The sequence below is a fragment of the Lissotriton vulgaris genome, chromosome 5, assembly GCF_964263255.1.
Source record: "Lissotriton vulgaris chromosome 5, aLisVul1.2, whole genome shotgun sequence".
In the NCBI taxonomy this organism is placed as follows: domain Eukaryota; kingdom Metazoa; phylum Chordata; class Amphibia; order Caudata; family Salamandridae; genus Lissotriton; species Lissotriton vulgaris.
The window spans coordinates 1,934,220,131-1,934,243,727 of NC_141693.1; the positions used below are offsets into that span (position 1 = coordinate 1,934,220,131).

The window sequence follows — 23,597 nt, forward strand, 5'->3', positions numbered from 1 at the left end:
CTAGCGTTTCGTGAAGGAGGAAACATCCCCTTTTATGAGCTGCTGCTGATTTGGCAGCTTCTTTGAGACCGCCCCCCCACGGTGACTCCCCAGCTGAGCCCACAACAATTACTCACAAATCATTATGGATTAACAGTTATAAGAAACTCCCCCCAAAAAAGGCATAGAGATAAGGAAATAGAGATGACAACGAAAAGAAGAAAGCCGCCGAAAACAGTCTATCCCCTCTCACTTTTTCAACCAAAAAGCAAAGACCTAAAACTTTAGCTGACGCCCCAGTTTGCCATCTGCCAATAGCAATGCTTCTTAATCTTTTTACTTCTGTGGACGCCCCGTGAATCACTACTGGAAATCGAGGACCACTGCCTACGCAATTTCTATGATTTGAATCTCGAAACAATACACAAAAATGCAGAAAAAGTATAAGTCATATAGATCTGAAATATTTTATTAAATTCACAAACAAAAAAGATGTAAATGACAAAGTTTTTATTTTAATGGGAATGTTAAAGCTTTACTAAATGACGTTTTATTTCTAAAGATGGCGCAATATGTTAGACTCTGGCATATCACTTTGTTTTTTGGTTCCTAATCCATGTTCTCATTTTGTCAGTGTCTACCTGTGCTTCAATTGCAGCCACCTATTGTACATATATACTAGATTCTGTTTGATGTAATTGTGCTGCTCCCATGAATCATGCTGAGGATGCCAACTAAGGGGGTCATTATGAAGGCGGACGGGCCTGCGTCCGTCCGCCACCCCAGAGGTGGAGGGACCGTTCACAGGGGCAGGGGCAGCGGCGGTCCCTCTGTGCGAATTAGGATGTGACCGCCACCCTGGCGGTCACATCCTGTATTTTTAACATTGCGGCGGGTGCTGCTTGAAGCAGCACCCGCCGCAATGGTAAAAATACATGCAGTGCATTTGCATGCACCGCGCGGTGTCTGCCGCTGTGTGCAAGCAAATGCAGGGGGGTACATAGGTACCCCCCATGTGCACCCCCACCCCCTGAAACCCTGGGGGCCCGCAACAGGGCCCCAAACAGAAAAGACCACATGCTTTTCCACGGTGGAAAAGCCGCAGTGGAAAAGCATGTTCCCCCATGCATCCTAATATGGCTGGCGGTAACACCGCCACCATATTAGAGCTTTTCCGCCACGGGACCGTGGCGGAAAAGCTGCGGACGGTCTTCCCGACCCCCCTGCCATCCTAATCTGGCGGGGGGTCTTTTCTATCACTGCAGCGGTGAATCCGCATCCTCCGGGCCGGCGGTGGCTTCCGCCGGTCCGGAGGATGCTGATTCACCGCAATCCTTATTGGCCCCTTAATTTTAGATCTCAATATCAAATTCCTAACATTTGCAGAGCTTTAAAAAAATTGTTTTGTATCTATGCTTTATTAATCTGTTAATATTTGCAAAACCGCCAGGGGACTGTGGAACCCAGGTTAAGAACCACTGTACTATGGAATGACTTTGTCTAAGTTATCATTTCTGGATGCTAAACTTTGTTTTTCCATTTTCTTATATCAGGTTTTCAAGTTATTTATAGGATATTCATTTATAGGGAGTGAATATAAATAAATTCATATCATATAACCATGTTTATCCTGAAAATATGAGATGGATCCATATTCATGGAGCTGCATCGGGCACCTCTTTTCCACCGTGCACAGTGAACCAGGTGTCCACCCTCTGCTAAATTCGCCCTGACTTTGTCTTTGGTGTAAGTCAGGCTACAAGTGCATGCACTCATGCCAGTACAGAATCAATAGAAAACAGCAATAATGGCACACATGGAAGATGTGAGAGCACAAAACATTGCATTAGGGTACATGGTGGTGCATCTAGCTATGCTCAGGCAGTACAAATATACATCCAAAGTTATTGTAAGTCTGGCTACAGATGAAGCTGCATGTCCATCAAACCTGTTCCATACCTGGTCTCCAGTTTTAATTCTCACATCTTTTCTGGTCAGCTCGTCGTTGTTGGTGTCCTGGTTTGTTTCTTGTGTAATGAACATGGCTTCGACGAGCCCCCACTTCAGCAGCGTCGTCTCTGCAGGGAACAAAGAAACAATGCTTACTTAAAGCTATGAGAATACCACTGCCCTCCCTGTGCCAGGCTGGCACTCTGGAACGATGTAAGTAGGTAAGATAATAGGGAAGCACAGTGTCGGGCCCTGTCCTTTGTTGCGCGGCGCCACTATCGCTGCGCATGAATGACGGGACCCAGGACACGCTTGGTGGTCTCCGCGTGGTCCGGACTAACTCTGTGACCACGCCTCCTTTATACGGCTACGTGCGCAACAACTAGACTGCACGTCTGCAGTCTTTAAACATTACACTCCTTTCAACCTTTATTAAATCAAAAGAAAACCATAACAGAATAGTCTGTCACAAAGTCACTTGCTTCACCTGGACATGTGAAAAATCAAAAATGGCCGGCAGGCCTGTTACCAGTCTGATGATCAGGTTTCACAGTCTCAGCCTACAGCAAAGTCCGCCAGCTGCGAAGAGGTGGCTGGGTTTCTCCTAACCCATAGCCTGAGGCCTCGCCTCGGAACAGAACTCTTAGAGGAACGTCTTGTTGGGCTGGGACTGGCGACAGCTCGTCACCTGAGGGGTGGGGGCTCTCTGCGTTCGGCCTCCCAGAAGCTGGCGTGTTCGCCACTGCTCGCTCCTCAGTGTTTCCTTGCGCACTCGCCGGGGAATTGGTGTTGGATGTCGTTGGGCTTGGCTTTGCTCTGTCCGGGTCCTGACCGTGCTGATCTTCGGATGGGGCGAAGGCTCGCTTGAAGAATGACACGTTGCCTGTGACGGTCTCGCCGTCGCGTTGAGCGGTTACCATTGTGCCCGACCGGCGGGTGACTGTCCAAGGTCTGGGCTCAAACGGGAGCCTGAACTTGCTCCCGGGGTATCGATCTCTCACATAGACGCGATCTCTTTCCCAGATGGATGATTCTCTGGCTCTGCGTCTGAAACTGGCGTAGTCATTCGAGCGTTTCCTGTTGCGCAGGGTTTGTTGGGGGTCTGCCTCAGTTGGGGTCCAGGTGTGATGATGGGGAATGGTGTCTCGGACTATTCTGCCCATTGCTGATGGTCCCGGGGCGGCTGTAGTTGTGCGATGGGGCGTTAGCCTGTATTCCCTCAGGAATGTGTATATGGCTCTCTCTAGTGGTGTCCCTTCAGCGTGAGCAATCCGGATGACCTTGTTGAGAGACCGTTGGCTTGAGGCCATCTGGGGGTGATCTTCCTGTGTTGGATCCCCCACTCCTGGAGGGAGTCGGCAAACTCTTGGCTTTGAAAAGGCGGTCTATTGTCAGTCTTGACCTGTTCAAAAATGCCGTGGGTGGCGATTATCTTCTCGAATTTAGCAGTCACTTCTTTTGCGGTCAGAGATGTTACTATTTCCACTTCTGAATATTTTGTCAGATCGTCGATGACAACGAGCATATAGCGGCCATCCGGGAGGTGTCCGAAATCGACACTTACTCGTTCCCAGGGCTTCACCGGGTCATCTTCAGTTATCACCGGAGGTGGATGTTCGGGTGGACCTGCCGCTTGGCACCAGCGGCACCCTCTAACCAGCTGTTCGACCTTGGTGTCCATCTCCGGGAACCATACTTTTGCTCTGAGCCTCCTTTTTGTTGTCACCATTCCTTGGTGGCCACGGTGAGCTAGTTCGACCGCCTGTTGGGTTGAACTCGTGGGCATTACTATTCTTGGTCCTCTGAGGAGGCATCCTTGACTGTCCATGGACAGTTCATCTTTCACCCTGAGGATGGCTTCCAGGGCACTCTTCGTCTCGGGAGTTCTCTGGTTTAGTGACGTCTGGAGCATTTTCCAGTCGTTTTGTCGCATGGCGTTTATTACTAGCTGGAGGACTTCGTCACCACGGGTCGCTTCCACAATCAAGTCGATGCCCATGGGTAGTGGTCGTGATCGCTCCAGGATGATCTTCACATACTCCTCAGTTTCTTCGGCATCTTCCTTCTCCTGGGTGGTTGCCGCTCGGGGGTGCCTGGAGAGGTAGTCGGCCGGGTTAGTTGCACCGGGCTTGAACTCCAGTTTGTAATCGTACTCTTGGAGCTGTAGGATCCACTTCTCCATTCTGGGGGGAGGTTTGGAGACTGATCCTCGGAACAGGGGAAGCAGAGGCTTATGATCGGTGGAGACGGTGAATGGATGCCCATAGACGTACACATGAAAGTGCCTGCAGGCCCAGTGGATTGCGATGGCCTCCCTTTCAATTTGAGAGTAGCGCTGTTCTGTTTCCGTTAGTGACCGGCCTGCGTAGGCTATGGGCGCCCAGTCTTCACCACCTTGGCTCTGTGTCAGTACCGCCGATAGTCCATACGGGCTGGCGTCGACGGATATATTGGTTGCTTTGGTAGGGTCAAAATATGATAGGGTTGTGTTGGCTGACAGAGCCGCCTTGGTGTTCTGAAATGCCAGCTCCTGCTCTTTTCCCCACTGCCAAGGGGTAGTAGATTTTGTGAGCTTCCTTAGTGGTCTGGTGAGATTGGATTGGTCTGGGATGAACCACCCGCAGAAATTCACCATCCCGAGGAAGCTCCGAACTTCTGACGTGTTAGTCGGCGCTGGGGCTGCTTGCACGTCTCTTACTTTTTCAGGGTCTGGGTCCAGTCCCTTGTCGGAGAATGTGTATCCAAAGAAGCTGATCGTGTTCTGAAGGAATTGACACTTTTCCCGATGCAGCGTAAGGCCTGAGTCTTTAATCCTTTGTAATACGCTTCTGAGCCTCCGGTGATGTTCTTCCACGGTGTCAGCGTATATCAGCAGATCGTTGCTGACATTTAGGACTCCTGTGATCCCGCTCAGTACTTCTCGAATCGTATTTTGGAAGACTTCGGCGGCACTTGATATCCCAAAGTTGAGCCTTCGATAGCGCCGGAGTCCGACGTGGGTGGAGAAAGTGGTGATATATCTGGAGTCCGGGTGCAGGGGCAGTTAATGATATCCTGACCTCAGGTCCATCTTGGAGAACCATTTCGCCCCATTTAACTCTCCCAGGATATCGTCTACTGTGGGCGTCGGGTGTCTTTCCCTCTTCACGGCTGCATTGGGCAGGCGCATGTGACGCAGATGCGGACCTGCCCTGGCTGTTTGGGTTTTCGCGCCACCACAATCGGCGACACCCATGGGGTGACCTTCTCGATTATACCCTGTTTTTTTAGGGTCTCCGGTTCTTGTTCCACTTTTTTCCTTAGGTGAAATGCTATTCGTCGATGCCGAAGGGCCACAGGCTGAAAGGACCGGTCAATATGTAGAGATACTTCCTTTCCACAGAGACATCCGATACCCTTGAAGGCGTCTTCAAATTCTTCAAGGATCGTGTCCAATTCTTCTTCCAATACCGCCATAGCAAATGATATCAGGTGAAGTTCTTCAGCTGTTTGGCCGCTGAGTAGCATTCCACTACCTTCTTTGATGACGTATATGGTTGAAGGTGTCTTCTTTTCTTGGTGCTGTATCTCCGTTTGGAAACACCCAATTAGCAGTATTGGTGTTTTTTGTCCATAGGCAAAAACTCTGATCTTGGCTGCTTTCAGAGTTGGCTTGTCTCGCAGTTGGTTGTAGATGTTTGCCGCCATAAGTTCGATCGAGGCCCCTGTGTCAATGGTTGCTCTCACCTCTTCGTTCTGTATCCTTATCCTGCACTTCGGGAGTCGCCGTTTTTTCCTCAGCGGCTGGTCTATGGCAAACACGTAGTGCACTGGATAGCTGTGAGCGTCGTCGTCCATGTCCTCACTCTCTGGGTCCTCCCTTATGGCATGAGCGGCTTCAGGCTTGGGCTTGGATGACCTGCACACTGATGCGAAATGGTTCATGCGCCCGCATGACCCGCATTTTCTCCCGTGCGCTGGGCAGTCTTGTGCACTATGTGGTGTGCCCCCACAGTATCCGCATTCTTTTCGGCGTTCAGGCGGTCTTCCTCTCCCGGCGGGGCGTTGTTTTGGCCGCACCACATTGACGTGTTCCGCTACGTGGACCTGCTCTGTCTTGATCGGTCTGTGGAGCGCTGCTTCCATATGAGACGCCCTCGCCTAGGATAACTCTTTAGAGCGGCCTAGCTTTAGAATGTCCGCTAATGGTTTGCCATCCTCTTGGAGGATCTTCACCCTTAGGTCGGAGGAGTAGCAACCTTGAATGATCTGGCCGCGAATTTCCTCTTGCTCGTCGCGGAACCCGTACGTGCTCGCTAGCCCCATCAGACGACCATGGAATGCGTCAAGGGATTCTCTCGCTTCCTGTCGCGCCTGCCTGAAAATGAAACTCTTGTAATCCTTACTTTGCATTGGCTCAAAGTGGGCATTGAGCGCGTTGAGAAGCGTGACGTAGGTGTGAGGGGTGGCTTCTACCAGGGTCTTGTAGATCCGATAAATGTCCTTCCCACCAAGATGCAGGAGGAGCGCCCTGCGCCTTTCTGTCGCCGTACCTGCCCCTTCAAAGTAAAATTGCAGCCTTTCAACCCAGTTCTTCCATCTCGGGGCAAGGGATGCCGGTGCACCGTCGACGGTGAAGGGTTCTATGGGCGGAATGGTCGCCATGGTGGAGGGAGATATCGCCCCCTACTGTCTTGGGCACACAGGGGTGATGAAATGCAGGCTTGGTGCTCCTCACTGCCAGGGCTGCCCAATCACGCCAGCGGGGTGCGCTTCAGCCGGCCGTCGTCAGCAAGGCCAATATGCGTGGCCTCCTGGGAATGCACCCTCCCCATCACTCTGCGCCGATGGGGATGCAGGGTACAAATGGTTCCCTTGTGCGAGGGGCAGCTCTAGTACATTCCTCCTTAGCCTGGGCTCCTCGGGGCCTTTGACTGGGCAGGACTCGCCTCAGTGCGTCTGACTGCCGGGCTCTCCTGCGTGCGCCACCGCCTTCACGTCGCGAGGCTCGTCGCACCTCGTGGTTCCACCTGTGGGGCCCGTCCGGGCCAGGATAGCCGAAGGGTTGGTGGCGGAGCGGGGCATAGAGTGCTCCGAGGCACAGCATGGGCTCGTCAGGCCCTCGTCGCCATTGTCAGGCCCTGTCCTTTGTTGCGTGGCGCCACTATCGCTGCGCATGAATGACGGGACCCAGGACACGCTTGGTGGTCTCCGCGTGGTCCGGACTAACTCCGTGACCAAGCCTCCTTTATTTATACCTCACGCGGCCGTGACGTGCCGCGGCCGTGACGTGCCACGGCCGCGCTAGCGCACGGCTACATGCGCAACAACTAGACTGCACGTCTGCAGTCTTTAAACATTACACACAGCAAAAGGGATGTCTCCCCTAGGCAGATCTGTGGAGGCGAGGCGACTGAAGCAGCAGCCAAGCATTGTCAGGCCTAGGGCCATATGCAGAGCCACGGACAGAAAATCGTGGTGGATAGGGCAGACTGCCAATGTCAAAGACAAAACAATCCTTGGATTTCCCATCATGCAATGAACTACTCTCCTATTAACTGGCTGCTTTAAAGTCTCTTTTTGCTCACCCAGCATCACCAAAACGGTTACTCGGCCACATTGACTGTCTCAGATTGGTGCAGGTGAACCTCAGACAAGTTCCTGTGTTTCAACACCTACCGTGCTCATTGCAGGTGGTCTGTGCAACTTTTTTCCTCAAAGCTCGGGTTGTGCCTTCTGTGCACGGGATGCAGATAGGCCTGCAGAAGAAAGGTGAATGTGAGAACAGGGTCCTGGTGGCTACACACTGCAAAGCTGAATCATAGGCCGAGGTGAGAGACAGTCCTGGAAACGATATCAATATCTAGACAATTCTTTATAGATTCTTGCATCTTATGAAGACGTTTTCATGTCAGCTATAGGAGTCTGTTGAAATGAGACCATGCATACATGACGAGTAGAAAGGAGCCAACATATTAACTGTATGACTGTGTGTGCAAAGCGTGAACCGACTTTGAGAGCGACAAGTGCAGTGCAAAGTGCGGGTTTTGTCAAATATTTCTATTAACCACACAGCTGTAGCAACCAAAAATAAGAGGCTCATATCAGTAGCAATAGAAGAACATAACACAGCAATCCACAATACTCTCAGCCGAGCCACCGAACGAAAACAAGGCATTCAGTCTACAACTCATGACAGTTCAGAGTACATTCAGTAAGATGTAGGCAGGGAGTCATATAATGTTTGCATTCCTAAGATCACAACAATCAAATACGACTGTATTCCATCTTCGATAACTATGACGTATTTTTCCAATAATGGGATCAGTAGTGAATTTAAATGTTGTGTTTAGGAAGTAATATGCCCATTTGTAAAAACTCCCAAGTGAGATCCTGCGTTTCTCTGATGTTGGGTGCCAGTCTTAAAAGAGAGTGCAATACTCAACATTCATCATGGTATCCAGTACACATTTACATTTGAACTACAAGAGGAACAGACTCCCAGAACCTATTTCTTGATAACACAGATTCTTTATTCTTGATTTTTCCATTTAGAAAATGTATTTTTCTTCTTACAACGTGAGAGCTATCGTACTCCAGATTTGACAAGTTCTTACCTTGAACCACTCTTGGGAGGTTTTATATTCCACAGACTTTACAAACCAGAAGACTGTGAAACGCCTTTCTATAATCATTAAAAGTCTGGGATTGCCACAAACGTGCGCTTGAATACACGGTTCATATTTCAGGAACACTGTACGATCAGACTCATATCTGAATCTGCGCTTTTCAATGCATCTGTCATTTGATGGGAAACTATTAGCATACCATTTATAGACCATCATTGCCTTTGGAAGCTCACGAAATAAGCCCTGAAGTCCTTTTGGAAAAAACACATTTGCTACAGAAAAATCAGTGAAGAAAAAGATATGTTTTAAATGGAAAAATCATGAATAAAGAATCTGTTTTATCAATAAAATGGTTCTTGTAGTCTGTGCATCTTGTAGCTCAAATTTGAATCTGTACTTTTTCCATTACTAAAGATATTTTGTGGGTGCTGAGTCACATTTTCCTTAAGTTGATGGGTAGTTTCTACTGGTTTTGAAGGTAAGACAGATGGTTTTCAAGACTCTAGTACCACTATGTTCGGAGGAATAATTTACCCACCAGTATGTTGAGTGTGGTGTCTCAGCCTCTCCTTTGTAAATCACTATCTTTGGAGTGCTTTTGTGCTGTGCAACTTGTAAATAACGGGCCACTCGTAATAAGTGCCTTCGAGTGATATTGGCCATATGCCCCTTGTGAAGGACCTTGAAATAGTCTGGTTGAAGCTTTCTGGAATACGAGGTATTGTTTTAACAAGACAGCAATGTCTGCTCCATTGTGTGTCAGACAATGGAAAGCCGAAATCTGAATCCTATTCCTTACGGCCCACTGTTAGACCTGCCGGCTTTACGAAGGTCTGTTCTCAAAACTGTCTTTTACTCTCCTCCTATCTTCCTGAATTAGTTTTTGTTAGCCTTAGGACTCTCTGCACTCTACCACTGCTAATCAGTGCTAAAATGCTTGTGCGCACACCCTAAAACATGGTAAAATTGGCTAACACCTGATTGGCAAAGTGATATACCATATACCCAGGGGCTGTAAATTAAATGCTACTTGTGGGCTGGCAGCACTTATTGTGTCACCCACTTAAGTAGCCCCTTCAACCATGTCCCAGCCTGCCGGTGCAGCCCGTATACAGTTTTTAAGTGCCAGTTTCACTTGGCAGTAAAATCTCATAGCCAGGCCTTAGACTCCCCTTTTATTGCATATATGTCACACCTGAGGTAGGCCTAAGGTAGCCCAGAAGGCAAGGTCCATTGTAATTAAAAGGTTGGAGATGTACTTTTAAGTTTTATATGTCCAGGTTGTGAAAAACCCCTAAAATAATTTTTACCACTGTGAGTCCTACCTCTCCCCTAGGATAACATTGGGTTGCCTCAGTGCATTTAATAAGTGCTAACCTTTGATTGGGAGCAGGTAGGAATATCATGTTTAATGTCTGGGAAATTGTCATTTAAGACCCTCTTTAATGCTATAGTTGGATTTTAAGTTACAACTTTGATAATGCCACTTTAAAAAAGGTGGCGCTTTTCTGCCTTATTTGGTACCTGCAGACTGTTCCTGGGTCACATCACTTGGTGTAGTTGGCAGTTGGACTTTGTATATTCCTCCAGGAGTGCCTTGTGTCGGGGAAAAGAGGCAGGGAAGGGGGTCGGGGGGGTTCTGAGTTGCAGCCTGCTGCCAGGAATCATTCTGTACATATAGGGATGTTTCTCTCATTGAGAAAGTATTACAACTTGTAAGTAACTGTTTTATTTGTTTTACTCTCTGATGACAAACCTAGCACATTCCCCTTCATCACAGGATAATCTGCCTCCTGCCTTTGACTACGCTTAGTTTCTCCTGCCTTTCCCGTCATACAACACACATCCGTGCATATACTTCTACAGTTCAACCACCAGCACACCAATGAATCAAACAATAGTTATTACCATTCTCCTCACCTTCTCCCTTCTAAATGCAACTCCGAAAATGTCACTCACCTGACTTTGGAATTGAATTCTATCTTGTCTTCTTTTTCACCTGGTTTTTTGTTCTGAGCACCAATTTCCACTAAAGCAATGTCATAGTCATAGAATTCTGCAATTTTTGGCTTCTTCTTGTTGATATTATAATCTGGATGGACTAGGAGATTTTTTACTTTATACCTCTTGCCTGTGAATGCAAATAAATCACCATATATTACAAATGAAACATACAAAATAATTTCTGTGATGCGCCACATGACACAGACACAGCTCCAATTCAATTCCAGTGAAAAATTAACTTATCTGCAGCTAGTCAGAAGATACAAACATCTAATTCAAGCTGAAAGGAAATGCTTTTCTTAATAATGAATAGATGATTGGAATTACCCTAAGATAGATACTCATATATTTTGGACAGAGTTAGGAATACAGGTGCTAGCTAGAGGACTTAAAACCCACTGATTATTTCTGTGAGGCTGTTTGCACATATTTTAAACATAAGCTTTAAAAACTCACAAATGTGTATTTGCTAAATGATCTAGAAGAATCCAGAGATTACACAAGACAAACAGAAAACAAGATATCATGGGTCAACATTGTTTTTAGGTCAGGCATACCAGACAGCTAAGATACGTGTTGCAAGAGGCCTATTGTCAGCTTACCACATTTTTATCGTGGGCTTACCCCTACATAATGTTGAAAGGCTTGCAAATCTCTGTACCCTGAACAGTCTCTGGTAGGCGGTAGTGCATTTACACACAAAAGAATACACAAGGCAAAATGGGTGTCACCAGACCATTCAAAAGAGAATCAGATCGACTATGTCTGCATTTCCAAGAAATTCCGGAGGTCCCTGCAGGATGTGAGAATGATGAGAGGAGCGGACGTGACGTCAGACAATCACCTTGTTGTGGACAGGTGTAGTGCTAGAGGCACTCCTATGTTTCGAAACCACACGATGACCTTCGACTACCATTATTTTAATTGACTTTTGGTGTTTTATTTTACTAGCCTGAATGTGCGCCATAATTTCCCTGCATGTGCATGTTTCCCATGAAGATTTCTTTTGCATCTCTTTGTAGTTTTAGCAGAGTGAGAGCTGTCACAGAGTAGAACAGCCTTGCCAGGAACTCAACGTGTGGGATGTGCATTTGAAAGCATGAGAGAAAGAGAGAGAGATGTGGAATGTACTTTTTGGTCTCGAAGTGCAGTGTTATACGCTGTGGTGCTCAAATGTGCATTATGTTGTACATTGGGAGATGAAGTGTGTGATGCAGTGGTGCACAAATGTACATTGTGTTGTACATTGGGAAGTATTATGAAGTTCTTACTATTGGCTTTGACATGCCCTCATGTCATCTTGAATTCATGGCAGAGCGTAGTTAGCCTGCCTCTGTCTTACTTGAGCTTTTTGGGCGCACTGTCAGGCCCCCAGATTACTTGAGTTGTTTAGAATATTCACGTTCTAGGTTGTTTTGTTTTGTTTTTTGTACTTTCGGAGACTGTTGAATGTACTACCGGAGACTTTCGTAAGCTTTGTTAAGATAAAGGCTGGAACACATGAGAAGGCAGAAGCAACGTGAGAAGCATTTGCCTTTGGGAACGCTTGCATGGAAAGTGGCCAATTCCAGTAAGTTTCCTTGGCGCAGAGGAACGCCTCTCAGAACCTTCTAGTGTGTTTTGAGATTATAAAGCAGGGGGTTGTTGACTTTGAAACCGGTATTGTTTGAGCCTGAATGACCAATGTGTTTACGGTGCAGCAGTTCCCGGTTTTGCTTCGTCTCTTGAGCCGGGGGGCTGTGAATCCCTGCGACATAACAAGAAAATTCTCCAGCAGATACAGCAAGCCTGAAAGATCTGTTAAAGATAAAGCTGGGTAGACAATCAGGTAACGATGGCCAACAACGAAATGGTAGAGCCCGTCAAACATCTGTGAAATGGGAAGGCAGCAGCACCTGACAACATTGCTGCAGAGGCACTGAAGGCACAGACTAAAACATGAGTAGACATTCTCTACCCCATGTTTGAAAGGATCTAGGTAGAGGAAAAGGTGCCATCAGACTGGCAGGAGGGATATCTCATTAGGTTCCCCAAGAAAGGTGACCTGAGTAACTCCAAAAACTACCAAGGGATAACTCATATCAACCCCAGGCAATGTTCAACAGACTCAAACTGAACAGCTAGCTTCCAAAAAGATAGCCCCTGCACAGACTAGATGCCATCAGTGAGCAGTCAGTTGAATAGAACTCCCCCTCGGTGTCAGCTGAATTGACTATGACAAGGCATTCGACACCGTGGACAGAGAGACCGTTTGGAAACTCCTCGTTCACTACAGTGTGCCAGATAAACTTGTAAGAATTATCAGCAACTCTTACGAGGGAATGACCTGCAAGATAGTCCATCGAGGACAATTCACAGAAGCCTTACAAGTGAAAACTGGAGTCTGCCAGGGATTTTTGCTCTTGTCATTTCTCTTCTTGCTGGTCATAGACTGGATCATGTAGACATCTACAGCAAGGAGAAGAAATGGGATCCAGTGGACAACCTGAACGCAGCTCAATCACCTGGATTTTACAGTCGACCTGGCCCAACTCTGCAACACTCATCTGCAGATGCAAGAGAAGTCTAACAATGTGGTAACTACAACAGCACAACCTGTCCTCAACATTCACAGGGGAACAACCAAGCTCCTGAGGGCTATCATGAGCAGCACAACTGCAGTCACTCTTGCAGGTTATGCACTGAAGAGGTTGAGGCCTTCACTTACTTAGGCAGTGTCAAAGAAAAGCAGAGCAGCATAGACACCAATGTCAATACAAGATTTGGCAAAGCAAGGGTTGCTTTCATTCTGCTAAAGAAGATCTAGAGCTCCAAGGACCTAATGCTGAAAACTAAGATCAGCCTTATTAACACCAATGTAAAATGGGTCCTTCTGTATGGAGCAGAAAGTTGGAGGACTACAGAAGTCACCACCAACAAAGTACAAATCTTCATTAACACCTGTCTGAGCAAAATCCTCCTTATTCACTGGCCAACACTATCAGCAAAAACGACCTATAGCAGCAGACTTTCTAACTCCCTGCTCATGAAAAAATCACAAAAAGACGCTGGGGCTAGATATGTCATATCCTCGGCAAGCCTGCATTAAACACCACCAGGCAAGCCCTAACTTGCAATACTCAAGTGAATAGACGAAATCCAAGAAACACCTGACACCGAGGTCACGAGGCTGACTGCAAGATGATGGGTTACGCCAGGAGTAAGATTAAAAGAAAAGCCTTGGACAGAGATTGCTGGAGAATCCTTGTTGATGGTCTACATCATAAGTTAATTCAACAATAGGCTACCATTGGTTGGCTTTATTTTCACTCTCATTTGCTTACTTTTTATCGAATGGCTTGCCTCTGCCATCTTTTAAGTGTACCTCCCATGCAGCATACCCTCTTAATGTTTATTTTTCAACTGCTTACTTTTAGGGAACTACTTTTTTTCGTGATCTTTCCAGTATGTTTTTTCTAGCTGCCTCCCTCATATTCTTCTGTTCTTCTCTCCCCTCCATGCTCCTTGTTAATCTCTCTCATTCGTATGGTTCTCTCCTTAGTGCTCCATGTTGTTCTGGAACTTATGCTTCTCCCTTTGCCCAGTGTTGTTCTCTCCCTTGTGTGCATCTCTATCATATTCCTTTTTGCTCTCTCCGTCCGCTTGTTATCCCTTGCTTCCCCAGACACGTTTTCCTTACCTGATCCTCCTTTGCCCTTTCCTATCAGTCCTATTTTTCATTTTTTTTTGGGAGGGCCAGGCATCTATTTGCTGCTGACCCTTCTGCTTTAGAAATAAAAGCCCCCTTCTGCTTCAGAAATAAAATCTCTCTCATGCTTTTTATGTTCATTTTTTTAATGTAATGATCCATCTCTGATAACTAAACGAAAAATAAAATGGCACCCATGTCATGTACATACATCAGGAAGGATGTGCATGCATATGTTATGACATATGTGTGCATGGTGCAAAATGACACAGCCACATCATTGTACCTTCATTTTCTTTTGCTCATTCTGTACAGGAATGCCAATGCCACACGGCATGATCAAAAGGCATTGGCATAGTTGATAGATCTTAAAGTCGAGGCATTTTGGCTTTGCCAAAGGCTATTTATTCAAACTTTCAGACATCGTGCTACTCTCATAGAGAAGGTTGGCCTCTCTATACCTTTCTAGGTAAAGGTTACATCTGCAAAGCCAGTAGGATTGATGCTGACAAAAGCCATAAAAAAATAAAATGCCTGCTGCATTGCAAAACAATAAGAATTGCTTTGTTTACATGGGTAAGATAAAGAATTCAATGTTTGTTACTTTTCAGTTGCAAAATAGTCCCTCCTCCATTGCCTTGGAAGAGGAAGGATACACCAAACAGCCAAGAAAATGAAGGTGAAACAAAAATAGTCTTGTGGGCTGATCCACTATATGACTGACAATGTCTCAAAGGCTGAGGATTCCTGAGCAAATAAAGCCAATGGCTAGAAGAGACTGAAGCAAAAGCCCATGAGAGTATGGAAAGAGTACATTATATTGGTGCAAGCTCTATTACGCACTATTACGCGTCAAACCTAAAAATAGAAAGCCAACATAGTTTGTGAGAAAGGTGCTAAAACAAACTGTAGTGAAATAACTTCACCTATTTTTCGAATTTGAAGATATACATGATGATAACCACACAACATACATGTCTTCGTGTCTGTGTTGGTGACTTGCAATTGAAGGCGGATAGCGACATTGCCAAAACCCTGGTTTTATCAGGTTTTCTGTGATCTTTCACACCGTGATGACCAGACTTAGGGAAATAGGTTTTAGTGATGCAGCACTACAATGGTTAACTTCAAATATGCAAGAACGTACTCATGTGTTTTCTAAACTAACCTTTCAGTTTTCTCCTTCCGCCATCAGGTGTGCTGTCCCGTGGCCCATGATGAAACTGTTGATATTTTGCCATGATAACTTACAGCTATGCCAATGGCTCTCGTTTCGTGTCACTTTTAAGTTCTCTAAGGAACCTCAACGTAAATATCATTGTGTTTTATTTACTGGACAGGAGAACAGAAAACACCTCTTCTTTAATTGTTTCTTCAGGAGGCGAGTGTTTCAAAAGCACAATGCAAGGTAATTTTAATAATTTTTAAGAAAATTCGATTTTTTAATTCCTAATGCAGTGATCACTTGTCTGGCTGCTGTACTGTGTGTGATACTGAAATAAAGGAGATCATATTAATAGGTCTATGTATCTTATCACCTATAAGGAGATTATTTGTACTCCTTCTGTAATCCTGCGAGCGGGACACCTAAGATGGCCGCGTTGGATTACCTAGGTGAAAAGGCGGTTAGCTCTCCAGGAGAGCGAGACGTCAACCATGTGACTGCTGCGTCGTTAGAAACATCGCGGACACATAGGGCGGAGAGAGAAAGAGACTCGGAGCTACGTGGGAAGGAGACGCTGGGAAGAGGCAACAACGTGGAGGGTGAGTGTGAGGAGCCTGGGAAGAGGAGCCAGGAGAAGAAAACAGCAGCGGAAGCCAGCGTGGACAAGGCGTGACTGAAAACAAGAACTCCAGCCGAAGCAGATGACGGAGAACAGCCTAGAGGCAACGTCTGCCCGTCCAACTGTCTCAAGGAGAGAGGATGGCTGGACTCCTCCTGCCATGACCCAGGAGGGCCGTGGCTATAGGCAAGTACCTCTCCTCTGTTATTTCACAATAGGGAGGTGGTGGGGACTGTAAAACTGCACAAAACCACTTCCAAATAACAAAGCATGGAACACAACAACCAGGGTGTTTGGGTGGGGGTTAATCCATGAGTCCCTGAGCAATTTGTCTTACGTTCTGTTGCTCTTTGTGTTTTTTTAGGGTAAAACGTACTTCCACCCCTCTGTGGCTGCTCATTAAGACAAGGAGAAGAGGAAAGCAAGTCCTGCCATATCCTGAGGGGAGAAAGGAGCACACAGAGGAAGACTACTTCCCATGACTGTGAACTTTCCTAAAAGAACCTCAGTTTTTGTTGTTGTTGCTTTTTCTTAATTCAACACTTTGGGACCAGAAATCCCATTCATTGGTGTAACATACCACATAATAAAAGAACTGCTAGTACGATAGAACAATATGTTTTTGTGTGTCCGTTATTCTCCCACTGAGTGATTACATCATCCCAGTTGGAGACTGTTGAATGGGTCCTGCAATTTGACACTGTATGGAGAGACAATAAGTGATGTAGAGTGAGACATCTTTAAAATAGCCAGTGAATATCTAAAAAAAAGTTTTATTTCTCAACGAACAAAGTTTTGAAGTATATGTGGGAATAATTTAGTACCATCATGTGATTTTGTACAAAAACATAAGGGTGTATCATTGGTGTAAAAAAAAAAAGTTTAGCGAGTATAAAAATATGTTTAATAATAAGGATAAAAAAATTGAGATAAGTATGTTTATATATGTTCATGTATGTATAATGTTTATTTTATGTATGTTGTTTTTTTTTGGTTTTGTCTTTAGATTATTTGTAAGTGCTACAAATGACAATTGATATGTTACATAATCATTGAGAATAAATGAATTATTGTATTGAAGAATGTGGATAGCATAAACGTACCCCACCAATACATTGCGACAATTTTGTATTCACAATCTGCCCACACTAAATAAGTGTACATGACATATTAGTTCATAATTGTACAGTGACATTATGTGGTAGATATGTAAGCTTTTAATGACTAATTATTATGTTTTTTTAATTTCTTCTGAGGTTATGTCTAATATGTTATATTATGTGATGTGATGTTCAATACATTTATTTTTATCATTGATGCTATAAAAATATTATGACATTGGAATACGTTTATATACTTTTCATAAATGTGATTTATTTAGTTTTTGCACAGTGTTCACGCAGTTGTTCTATTGAATATGTCAAGTTGTGATTTTGGAGTGAATGTATGCTCCTCTGTTGATATGGCACCTATGGGAGTTTTTTGGGTGATTTGGTTCCTTAATATTGAATACCGAATATCATGGGACCCCAATATCGAGGACAAAATTTCAAGGGACAAAATATAGAAAGATGAGTATGTATAGATTTTCTATACCTAATGCCACATTTAAGTTATATTCTCAAGGTTCATAGATGTGGAGTTAAGAATAGTAAATCTATAAATCTATACTTCCGTGTATGCACTTACCTTTTGATAGTTTGTCTCTCCAAATTTTGACTAGGATATTGATATGCCTCAATATCCCAGATTATAATCAGGTGACTTGTAATATCCTTTTAATCCACTGTATAGGATATTTTATTCCTTATAATAATTACATAGTATTTCATATTAAATACATAGTATAGTTGTAGACATAATGGATAAAAGTGGAATCTGTAGTGAGAATTTGAACACACCAAACGTAATTAGTAATTTGCTGTAAAAAAACTATTACAATCAGTTTAATGTAAATGGGGGTTCAAAAGGTCTATAGATCAGAAAGATTAGTAACATGTAGAGATTAATTTTTTTCCTGCAGTGAACTATGTGCAAGCAATAAACACATTGTCATGAATCTCTACTTTCTCCTGATAAGTTTTTATTTTTAAGAAAAACAGAATATAAGAATGAAAAGACAGTTTTTGTTTCTGCTGTTTAAACTGCAGCTGCAGTGCTTCTGTGTGACCTGCCCTTCACTTTAACAGCTGCTATTGCAGGAGGCATTGTGATGTCATAACTCAACTGTAAAATATTAGTACAATTACAATGCTACATCATTTTCTTATTACGGATAATTATAAACATCACAATTCAGCTGTATTTAGGAAAATAGAGACAGGTTTTTATACTGTGATTGTAGGTTTCTATGTATTATAACCTCAAACTGTCAAGCTTGTTCAAGTGCCTCAGTTGACTGACAGATCAACTGCAGGCATCAGTATTTGACAAGTGGTCAGTGGTTTGAATCCTGATGTGTATAATCAGCTTTTCAGCATCATTAAAAGGAGTACCATTAAGAAACGCAAACACACAAGTTACTTTTATGCAATATATGTTACGTTGTTTCATTTCTAGCAAGCGGTCAGTACAGAAAATTACACTTCTGACTACAATTTCCAGGTTACCTCTATTTAGTTTGTTTTGTACAAGGAGCTACTTTACGTGAGTTGGCTTAGGATGCCTGATATGGAACACATGTTCAAGAAATGGAGTAAAAACTCTTCATATGAGAGAGGTGTATAATTCCCATAGTTTTGCATTAAGTCCACTACATTGAAATCTGACTGCCTATAAACCACTGCACTGATAGCTTTAGTGTTAGGCATTTGGGGTATGTGTTAGGGTAAATTGGAGAATTAGGCTAAGGTTTGGAGCTAGGCTAAGTTTTCCAGGCAGACTACCTCAATGCCTCATGAGGTTTCTCCAAGTTGCTGGGAGTGACGCCAGTGGATAGGCTTTCCAAAGCGTAGTAGTAGGCATAGAAACAGGATTCCTGCAACGAGTGCTAGAATTAATGGTAGACCACCAAACACTGAATGCACAAAGTTTGGAATGATTCTGAGGACCGCCTGAAAAGGTCTTAATAGTCCTTAACATAAGATCTTAAATACATGTACAATACCGCTCGTATTGGACATGTTTAAGATACGTCCCATCATTTCTACGAAATGTATAGGGCAGGTTGTACGTATTAGAGCCTGGATCTCAGCCGAAGTGCTTGCAATTTTTAGAACATAGGTTTCTTTGGCCGAGGTCAAAGGCCCGGTCTGTTGCAAAAGCATGTCTTTCATTCTGCTTAAAGTATCAAAACATATAAAAGAAATATTCAATGAAGGCCATAGAGGTGACTCCCTGACTGTCTATTTGGGGGGAACAATACTTGCATACAACAAGTAGCCCTGGAGCTAACAATTACCAGATATGGGCGTCCTCCACAGCAGCTTTGATCATTCAACATGAGGTAACTCCCGTTAGAAAGTTGCTCAAACGTTGGATTAATCGCAGCAGCTGGTGTACCCTGCAGGTGGCAGGACAAGTTTGCCACAGAACCATTAAAAGCCCCGTGTAAAGAAATGTCCTGACATATGAGTGAATCGTTCAGTGCATTTTCACAGTGTGTACCGCTTAGAAACACTTCACGAATCCCATTCCAACATCTGTATTTAGCCACCCTTTCATATTTGCATGCTTGCATTTGTTTGAGGCAATACTGAAAATGAAAAGTAGTGACAGGCAGAGTTATTTTGCCATGGATAAGCCATTCTGTAGGTGGTTTTTCTGCTACTGTAAATGGTAATTTTTCCAGTTTTTCAATGCTCCGCACTGTATACTTTGCTCCCCTTTGTGCCAGTGCGATCTGTTTATCCATGAGATTCTATTCTGAAAACAGAGACAATGTGTTGATAAAACGCCAAGCCACAGAGCCTGCACGCAAGGATTGCAGCTTCCAGCCTAATAACATAATAGAACGTAACTGAGATAGGCCTTGTTGTAACATGGCTAAATCTTGTTCCAGTATGTCAATGGCAGAGAATACAACGTTGTCCAGTGAATATATTCTGGATGACAAAGTTGTTAACCCATTGTCGACCACAGTTAGATATTTCCCCAAGTTAATACGATCAAGCTCGCGATTTCTTTCTGCGGCCTCTGCCTGTGAAACCTTACATATTTCATTATAAGCAGCATAAATGTCAGCATATATGAAACATTTTTTACCCAGTTTTCTTGGTCCTAGCAAGAAATCCCTACGGTCTGCGTCTTCTTTAAGTAAAGATAAGTGTTGTTTCACATGCTCGAATGTAGATTTTTGTAACCAGTCGAGGCACAACTTTCCTACACTGTATGTTGTTACTACCCCCGGGTGCTGTCATTCAACATAACGTGGGTCCCACCTATGGATAGTAAAGCCTTGTATTCTATTCAGGAATCTTTCTTGACAGATGTTTGTGTCTGTGGGCCATATTAACCATTTTTCCCTATCAGGACCTGATCTGTTGTTTTGTAGTATTGTGTCTACTGTAACCGCTCCCTGTGTAGTGCTATTACTTGTAAGTGTTGGTACAGAAGGTGAGTTCATGTCTTTGATCTTGGCTAATCCAAGGCAAGTTGTTTGTTGCACAGTATCATTCAAAAACATTATTTGCTGTGGGGTGATACAGGCTATAAACAAAGCTTCTATCCCCTGCACTTGCCAATCTTTAGAACCCCAGACAGATTTTGTGTCTAGACAGTTGGGCAATAAAGGCTGCAGAATACATCTGTTTTGTATTAGTTAACATATTTTTCTGTGATGTTTTGTTTACATTTCTATAGAAAAATGTTTCTTGATCAGAAGTATTGTACCCTGAAAAATATGGAAACCTATTTGCAAAAGTTTTTGAACTACCCTGTGGTGGTGTAGGACAATGTTCCCATTAGTTAAACATAAACACATGTCTAGGTGTTGCAGATTTATGCAAGCAATGAGGACCATAGTGGTTGTAACAATAAAGCTGTTCGTAGTCTGATGAACCCTCTAAGTTTTCATTGTTGAAGAACGCAGCAGACCTTTCTAGATCAGACATCATGTTATTAACAGTCTCAAAGTCCCAATCATCAGAATAGGTACTGGAGGTAATAAAGTCACTTTATGAAATTTTAAACAAATGTGGAATCTTCAAAAGTTCTGTCGGGCCGAATATGTTGAAATCGGTTTTGTCCCAAACTGTACCATCCTGTATAGGAACGGCTATGATGTTCACGGCTGACAAGTCTCTTGCTTCACAATGGGAATATTTGTGTGGCTTTAAAAGTAAGGGCACATTTTTACTTTCAGAGTCCAAACGAATGTATCTGCCATTCATAAGCACGCTAAGAGTCATTACCAAAGCTAGCCAAAGCAGGAAGAAAAATATTTTATAAATAATTCATAGTTCAATCCATGGTGAAACCAGATAAGTATGTATCAGAAAATGAAAAAAGTCTTGTACTCGTTGTTCGAAAGTTTTTAGGGCTGGCGTCATTCCAGGCTCACTTGGATCCTCAGAAAACGTATCAAAGTTAATGAAGTAGCCAGAAGCAGTTCGGTCAATTGCTGGAATTGCATCAGGATTCGTCCAAATTGCTGGAACCAGTGGATCACGTGTTACTTTGGTGTAAAAAGGTGCATCTGGACAAACTGGTACTTCAGTTTCAAGAGGGATGACTTCCATAGCATTGTTGCTTAGTCCTTCATCTCTTACTGCTGAATTCTCGATGGTTATGAGTCTGTCAGTCTGAACCTCTTGGATAGTAGCGAGAGGAGGGCGTCTGCTACTAGGTCGGAGTCCACCGGACCTACTATTTAGGTATTGGTCACATAGTGTGGTTTGATGAGGTCGATTGACACAAATCTTTTCTCCATTTTTCCAGCAAGGGGCAGCAGAAGTACTGTTCTTGTTCTGTGGACGGCTAAGACAGGTACTAGTTGTCTGTAAGAAGGTTCAAATTCCTTCTTGTCTGCAATCTTCTCTCTGACTAGATCCCCAACGTTTGGGATCCAGACAGGCCTTGCTGGGACTGCCGTTTTTCCCCAGGTGATGGTTGGCTTCAGGAACGCATTGCTTTGTTTCGATCTTAGTTCATGTAGATCCTGTAAAACAGCCAAACAATCTTTGATATCAAAGGGTTTTATTTTCCACCACTGTGCCTTTACAATCGGGATCAGGGACCCACCTTCGTGTCCCAAATAAGACCTCATATTGAGTGACCCCCCTTAGAGAACTTCTTGGCAAATTATTTATTGAGCGTTGGACCCCATAAAGATGTTTGACCCACCCATCACCCAAACAGTGTTTGTCTGAAATCAACAGGGGTGTCTGCGCAGGACGTTTCACTGTGGAGACTTTCATCTGTTGGCATATTTCACATTCCAAAACATCGTTTTTGGTCTGTTTCCTAATGCCAGTCCACCAATATCTTTGTTTTAGTAAAGATACTGTTGCAGAAACACCTGCATGGGCAGAGGCTATCCCTTCGTGTGCTGCTCGGAGCAGTCCTAATCTACGTTCCATGTTTGGAATTACCCTATCCCACACTCCAGGGATTCGAGCAAAAGGAACGTTGTTCGCATCAATTACATAAAAGTACTTGAGTGAAAATTTCTTTGGTAAAGCTGCACCACTGCCTTTGCTTGAAGCATTGACAGCCATCAATATCTCAGTGTCTATTCTCGTTTTTGAACGAGTGATCACAGCTAGGAAAGCCGTCTGAACAATCCCTTTTGCGGTTTCATCAGCCAATGAATTCCCTGCAACGTGAATGCCATCAAGTTGATGACTCAGCGTGTATCACGTGAGCTTTTGGTAGTTCGCTTCTCAACTGAACTACTTGTTCCCAAAGCGTTTTATGCTATATTGTGCCACCTTTTGCATCTTTGAATCCATTTTGAAGCCAATTCTGTAAATATTCATTATATGACTGAACACAGTAAAAGGAATCGCACACTATAAGTGTGGGGAATTCGCAATCTGTACTTTCAAGTGCCAGTTTGAATGCGTGTAGCTCAGCTCGCTGACAGTACAATCTCCTAGAGATTGAGTTTTAGTGACCTTTGGTCGGAAGTTACCAACGCGGATGCGACCTTTAACGTTTGCCACGCTGCACTGTAAGCTTGCTACCTCCCTGTAGCGGGTTGTGCTGATCTGTCAGTATAAATTATAAACTCGTACTGATCGAGAGGCGGAATTTCAGTGGGCAGAGCACAATTATGTTCATACTGCAGGAACGCTTTTGTTTTTAAATCAGGATCAAAAACATGTTCAACATCTGTTGCAGCAAGAGAATTAACCCATTGTATCCATCTAGGATGTAAAGCTTTTGCATTTGGAATGCTTACTTTTGTAACCGCCTCTAAGGCTGGTACTGGAGTCACGACAATAATGCGTTTCGCCTGAGCTAGTGCTCTTTCTTTTGCTACAGCTGTTTGAACTGCTGTCAGTATTTTTTGTTGTTGAAGTGAAGCACATTTCTGCTTGTGTATACAAATGTGATTTTGTATGCTATTGGTACTTTTTCACCCTCATTAAATGGTAAATAGGTGAATCTGCATTGACCCGAAATGATTTGGATCACTAAATG

At 44.1% G+C, this 23,597-nt stretch overlaps 1 protein-coding gene across 1 annotated transcript in view; it reads right to left on the reverse strand.

Annotated features, from left to right (window-relative positions):
- Positions 1 to 23,597, reverse strand: part of LOC147717789 (complement factor B-like) — a 321,681-nt gene that overhangs the window by 52,132 nt on the left and 245,952 nt on the right. Inside the window, exons 13-15 of the mRNA XM_086924574.1 lie at positions 10,497 to 10,668; positions 7,588 to 7,667; positions 1,939 to 2,057 (exon numbers count right to left, since the gene is read on the reverse strand). Coding sequence (XP_086780700.1) covers positions 1,939 to 2,057; positions 7,588 to 7,667; positions 10,497 to 10,668 — 371 coding nt within the window. The remainder of the gene's footprint in view (positions 1 to 1,938; positions 2,058 to 7,587; positions 7,668 to 10,496; positions 10,669 to 23,597) is intronic.